The sequence below is a fragment of the Muscardinus avellanarius genome (assembly GCF_963383645.1).
Source record: "Muscardinus avellanarius genome assembly, chromosome: 10".
In the NCBI taxonomy this organism is placed as follows: Eukaryota; Metazoa; Chordata; class Mammalia; order Rodentia; family Gliridae; genus Muscardinus; species Muscardinus avellanarius.
In genome coordinates this window covers 66515435-66521562 of record NC_137796.1, presented here as the reverse complement: position 1 = coordinate 66521562, position 6128 = coordinate 66515435, and the positions used below count along the sequence as shown (strand labels likewise).

General features: G+C 65.5%; 1 protein-coding gene across 1 annotated transcript; it reads left to right on the top strand.

The window, feature by feature from the left end:
* Positions 1-3854: 3854 nt before the first annotated feature.
* Positions 3855-5522, top strand: ZNF579 (zinc finger protein 579; the record flags this gene model as incomplete). Its single annotated transcript, XM_080704600.1, has 1 exon — positions 3855-5522. One exon carries the CDS (start codon positions 3855-3857, stop codon positions 5520-5522), a length of 1668 nt encoding a protein of 555 aa, XP_080560726.1.
* Positions 5523-6128: the final 606 nt, after the last annotated feature.

The following is a 6128-nucleotide window of genomic DNA, read 5'->3' as shown; positions in this document are numbered from 1 at the left end:
TGGTTCCATCCTTCAGGTTTCAGCTGAATACTTGTCTCCCAGAAAACTTCAGGAACTACCCCCACTCCCTGTGTGAGGTGAGTTCCATGCCTCCCCACTCTTCTGATTGCCACAGCATTCAGGGTCCAGCATTAGAGCACCCATCCGTCCCCCACAGATGACTGATCTGCCTGTCTCCCTCCCCCAGGACAGGGTCCAATGGCCTCTGGGTTTTTTCTTTGGGAGGGGAGGGTACTGGGGATGGAATCCAGGGGCATTCTACCTCTGAGCTACACCTCCAGCCCTATTTTTTATTCTCTATTTTGAAACAAAATAGAGGGCCTCACTCAGTAGCTGAGGCTGGCATTTAGATTGTTTTCAGCCATTTGCAGTGGTGTGCAAACCTGGGATCCTCCTGTCTCAGTCTTCCAAGTACTGGGATTACAAGCATGTGCGACCAGGACCGGCTTCCAGCTCTTTTGTCTATTTTTTATTTTGGAGCAGGGTCTCACTAAGTTGTTGAGGATTTTGCACAATTTTGAGTTTGGCCTTGAACCTGCAACTCTCCTGTCTCAGCCTCCTAAGTACTAGTATTAATAGGCAAACATCACCTTACTGGGCTTGGCCTCTGTTTTTGCAATCTGTCACTCCAGCACCAAGGACAGAGCTGACCCATAGTAGGTTCTCAGTAAATCCTGAATACTTGAGATGAAATGCATATATGCAGGGACTTAGCACCCCACCCGGAGGGGGCGGGTATGAGACTCAGAAAGGAGTGTACCTAGCCAAGAGAAGGCTGGAGCCAGGTTCTAATCCAGAGTGCCAGTTCTTTCAGAAGGCTGTCACTGAATGCATCTCTCTCACCCACCTGCCCCCCCGCCAACACAGTGCCTGGCACAGACAGGGCTTAATAAATGCGTATTTGTTGAAGGAATGAATGAATATGTGTATCTGTTGGGGAGGGCGGGGTGGCTGGATCTGGCCTCCTCAGCCTGCAAGCCTGCAGCCCCCTCCTCTCTCTGGAGTCTCAGAGGACAGCCCCCAGCCTCTGAGCTAGACCTAGCTGTCCAGCCTCCCCGCCCCTCGGGTCCCTGATCCTCCGCTTCCGGCTTCCCAGCCAGTCTTTCCTCTTCCAGACTCGTACCAAAGGCAGGGTTTCCGGGGGGAAGGCTTAGGCAGTAACACCGAGCCCAGCCTCCTCCTCCACCCCCCACCACGCTCGGCCCCCTCCCTCCCTACCACCACCGTCCGCTTTCTGCCGGCCGCAGGGAAGGAAGAAAGGAGCGAAGGAGGCGGAGGTAAGACCGGCGCTGCTCCACTGGGGTGAGTTCCAGGCCCCCGGCTGAGAAATCTGCAAGGCCCAGACCCTCCGCCCAGTTCTGCAGATCATGCTTGCGGGGAGCCGCTGGCACACCCCTAACCGATCAGCCCCTCCGGGACCTAGGGCTCTGACCCCCAGCAGCCTCCAACCCCCACCCCGTCCAGGGGTCCAGCTTTCAGTCTCCTTCTTCTTGGGGATTTCCAGCAGCCAGGCTCCCAACCCCCGCCTCCCCCTTGTCTTAGAAGCCCAGCCCCCTCTCCCAGACCCCTCCTCCAATTGGACTCAGGAACCCTTGTGTCCTAACAACAGGAGTCTAGATCACCAGTCCTCTCCTGTCCAGACCCTGGAGTCTCACTTCTCACCTCCTTCTCCCACAGACCCAGGATTGTAGACCCCAGCCCTCCTCCCTCATATCCAGGAGTACAGACCTCCACCCTCTACCCTCAGACTAGTGGTCCAGAGGTCTAGCTCTCTACTCTCAGACCCAAGGTTCCATACTCCAGCCCCTCCTCTCTCATACCCAGGGCTTTAGGCCCAGCCTTCCTCCCCCAGACCCAGGGGTCCAGGTCCCTAACCTCCTCCTTCAGACCCAGGGGTCCAAGCCCAGTTCTCCTCCCTCAGACTCAGGACTCCAGACCCCAGCCCTCCTCTCCCCAGACCCAGGGGTCCAGGCCCAGCCCTCCTCCCTCAGACCCAGGGGTCCAGGCCCAGCCCTCCTCCCTCAGACCCAGGGGTCCAGGCTCAGCCCTCCTCCCTCAGACCCAGGGGTCTAGGGCCAGCCCTCCTCCCTCAGACCCAGGGTCCAGGCCCAGCCCTCCTCCCTCAGACCCAGGATCCAGGCCCAGCCCTCCTCCCTCAGACCCAAGGGTCCAGGCCCAGCCCTCCTCCCTCAGACCCAGGATCCAGGCCCAGGCCTCCCTCAGACCCAGGGGTCTAGGGCCAGCCCTCCTCCCTCAGACCCAGGGGTCCAGGCCCAGCCCTCCTCCCTCAGACCCAGGGGTCCAGGCCCAGCCCTCCTCCCTCAGACCCAGGGGTCTAGACCCCAGCCCTCCTCCCTCAGACCCAGGATCCAGGCCCAGGCCTCCCTCAGACCCAGGGGTCTAGGGCCAGCCCTCCTCCCTCAGACCCAGGGTCTAGGCCCAGCCCTCCTCCCTCAGACCCAGGGTCCAGGCCCAGCCCTCCTCCCTCAGACCCAGGATCCAGGCCCAGCCCTCCCTCGGACCCAGGGGTCTAGGGCCAGCCCTCCTCCCTCAGACCCAGGATCCAGGCCCAGCCCTCCTCCCTCAGACCCAGGGTCCAGGCCCAGCCCTCCTCCCTCAGACCCAGGATCCAGGCCCAGCCCTCCCTCAGACCCAGGGGTCTAGGGCCAGCCCTCCTCTCTCAGACCCAGGGTCCAGGCCCAGCCCTCCTCCCTCAGACCCAGGGTCCAGGCCCAGCCCTCCTCCCTCAGACCCAGGGTCCAGGCCCAGGCCTCCCTCAGACCCAGGGGTCTAGGGCCAGCCCTCCTCTCTCAGACCCAGGGTCCAGGCCCAGCCCTCCTCCCTCAGACCCAGGGTCCAGGCCCAGCCCTCCTCCCTCAGACCCAGGATCCAGGCCCAGGCCTCCCTCAGACCCAGGGTCTAGGCCCAGCCCTCCTCCCTCAGACCCAGGGTCCAGGCCCAGCCCTCCTCCCTCAGACCCAGGATCCAGGCCCAGCCCTCCCTCGGACCCAGGGGTCTAGGGCCAGCCCTCCTCCCTCAGACCCAGGATCCAGGCCCAGCCCTCCTCCCTCAGACCCAGGGTCCAGGCCCAGCCCTCCTCCCTCAGACCCAGGATCCAGGCCCAGCCCTCCCTCAGACCCAGGGGTCTAGGGCCAGCCCTCCTCTCTCAGACCCAGGGTCCAGGCCCAGCCCTCCTCCCTCAGACCCAGGGTCCAGGCCCAGCCCTCCTCCCTCAGACCCAGGGTCCAGGCCCAGCCCTCCTCCCTCAGACCCAGCGTCCAGGCCCAGCCCTCCTCACTCAGACCCAGGGGTCCAGGTCCAGCCTCCTCCCTCAGATTGGGAGTCTGAGTTCTCCTTCTGCCTGGCCTCCCCTATCCCCTGCTGTCTGGGCACACACTGCATTTCCCGGGCCCCCTGACTTTTGAGTCCCACCTCCTGCACTCGGGCCCCTGGGGCTAGTCCTGGACCCCTCCCTAGGGCTCTGAAGCAGAAGCTGTTGGCGACTTGCCTTCCTGTGTCTCCTCTTTGTGATCTGCCCCCATGTCTGCCTGTCCCTGCCTCCTCCACCTCCCATCTCCTGATCTGTTTCCACCACCCTGCTCTGGGTCTCTCAGTCTTTTGTTTCTTCCTCTTCGCTCTGTCTTTCTCTCTGGTGGCTCTCTTCCTCCTGTCTTTCTGATTCCTCTGGTCCGTCTGTCTATCTCTCACCTTTACCCTGATTTCCACCTCTCTTCTGTCTGTCCCCTTCCTGGGCTGGGACCCTACTTCTCCATCTTTGCCTCTCTCTGGCTGTACCACATGGACCTCCCTTTATCCCTATCCGCTGCCAGCCTCTCTCCTTTCTCCCCACAGACATGGATCCGCAGCCCCCTCCACCTGCCCAGGGCAGCCCACCTCACCGTGGCCGAGGCCGGGGCCGTGGCCGGGGTCGTGGCCGGGGCCGAGGTCGTGGCAGGGGCGGTGCTGGAGCCCCTCGGGCGCCCCTGCCCTGCCCCACCTGCGGCCGCCTCTTCCGCTTCCCCTACTACCTCTCCCGCCACCGGCTGAGCCACTCGGGCCTCCGGCCCCACGCCTGCCCCCTGTGTCCCAAGGCCTTCCGCCGGCCTGCGCACCTCTCCCGGCACCTGCGAGGCCACGGGCCGCAGCCGCCCCTGCGCTGCGCCGCCTGCCCTCGCACCTTCCCGGAGCCCGCGCAGCTGCGGCGCCACCTGGCCCAGGAGCACGCCGGCGGCGAGGTGGAGCTGGCCATTGAGAAGGTGGTCAAGGAGACGGCCGAGCCCAGCTGGGGCCCGCAGGACGAGGGCGCGGAGCAGCCGGCCGCTGCGGCGGCGGCGGGAGCCGCGGAGGAGGAGCCCGCGTGGCCCGAGACCTGGCCCGAAGGGGAGCCCGCCCCGCCCGCGGCCCCCGCCAGCGCCGAGCCCCCGGAGCCCGAGGCCCAGCAGGCCGAGGCCGGGGCCGCCGAGCTGCGGGCGGAGTTGGCGCTGGCCGCCGGGCGGCAGGAGGAGAAGCAGGTCCTGCTCCAGGCGGACTGGACGCTGCTGTGCCTCCGCTGCCGCGAAGCCTTCGCCACCAAGGGCGAGCTCAAAGCGCACCCGTGCCTGCGCCCCGAGGGCGAACAGGAGGGCGAAGGCGGGCCCCCGCCGCGCCCCAAGCGCCACCAGTGCTCCATCTGCCTCAAGGCCTTCGCCAGGCCCTGGTCCCTGTCGCGCCACCGGCTGGTCCACTCCACTGACCGCCCTTTCGTGTGCCCGGACTGCGGCCTGGCCTTCCGCCTCGCCTCCTACCTCCGCCAGCACCGCCGCGTCCACGGCGCGCTCAGCCTGCTGGCCCCGCTGCCCGGCAAGAAGGACGACAGGGCCTCGGGCGCACGGACCTCAGGGAGAGGAGGCCCCGAGGGCGGCGAGGGGCCGGAGTGCGGGGCCGCGCCCGACGGCGGGGAAGGCGGGCAGAGCGCGGGGGAGGCCGCCCCCGCCCGGCCCCCCGCCGGGGAGCCCCGCTTCTGGTGCCCGGAGTGCGGCAAAGGCTTCCGGCGCCGGGCGCACCTGCGGCAGCATGGCGTGACCCACTCCGGGGCTCGCCCCTTCCAGTGCGTGCGCTGCCAGCGCGAGTTCAAGCGGCTGGCCGACCTGGCGCGCCACGCGCAGGTCCACGCCGGGGGCCCGGCCCCTCACCCCTGCCCGCGCTGCCCGCGGCGCTTCTCGCGGGCCTACAGCCTCCTGCGCCACCAGCGCTGCCACCGCGCAGAGCTGGAGAGGGCCGCCGCCCTGCAGGCGCTCCAGGCCCAAGCCGCGCAGCCGCCAACACAGCCGACAGAGCCCGAGGCCGAGGGGCTGCCTCTGCCCATCTCACACATCAAGGAAGAGCCGCCTTCTCCGGGGACCCCACCCCAGTCCCCGCCCGCTCCCCCGGTCTTCCTCAGCGCCTCCTGCTTTGACAGCCAAGACCACTCCGCCTTCGAGATGGAGGAAGAGGAGGTAGACGGCAAAGCACACCTTCGCGGCTTGGGAGGCCTGGCCTCCTGACCCACATACTCACCCTCCGCCCTCCATTTGAGCTCCCGGTTTGCAGCATGGAGGAAAGTTGAAGGAGAGCCCCTCCCCCTCTGCCTACCCCACCCCCAGCCCTTGACACTAAGGAGAGGAGGCCCCGGGCCACCCACCCTCCCTACTGCCCACCCCATGCCCCCCTGATGCTGGTTAGGAATTGCTCACCCCAACACGTGTCTTAAGGCAGGACAACTTGGAATCGGAGGGGGAGGACACTCGGCCAGAGGGGTGCAGACTGGTGGGGCTGCCCGCCTGTCTGTCCCCAGTTACACACACTGGACGCCATCACCTCCATGGAACTGCCAGACCTTGGGGGTTCCCAAGTGAGCAAAGGTCTGTCCCTGTTCCTCTGTCTGTGAATAAATGTGAGTTTGTGAAATCAGGACTAAGGCTGTCTGTGGGCCTGGGGGCTGGGGTTAGTGGGATTTGCCCAACTGGCTCTGAGCTTGGGTGTGGAGCTGGCAGGAGGCTAATACTCACACCAAAGCTCATAAGGCCCTCCATCAAGCAAGAAGCCTGGAATCCTTGGTTTGAGATGTAGGAGTGCTAGAAGATGAATCACTGCAGGTTATGGTGGTGCAT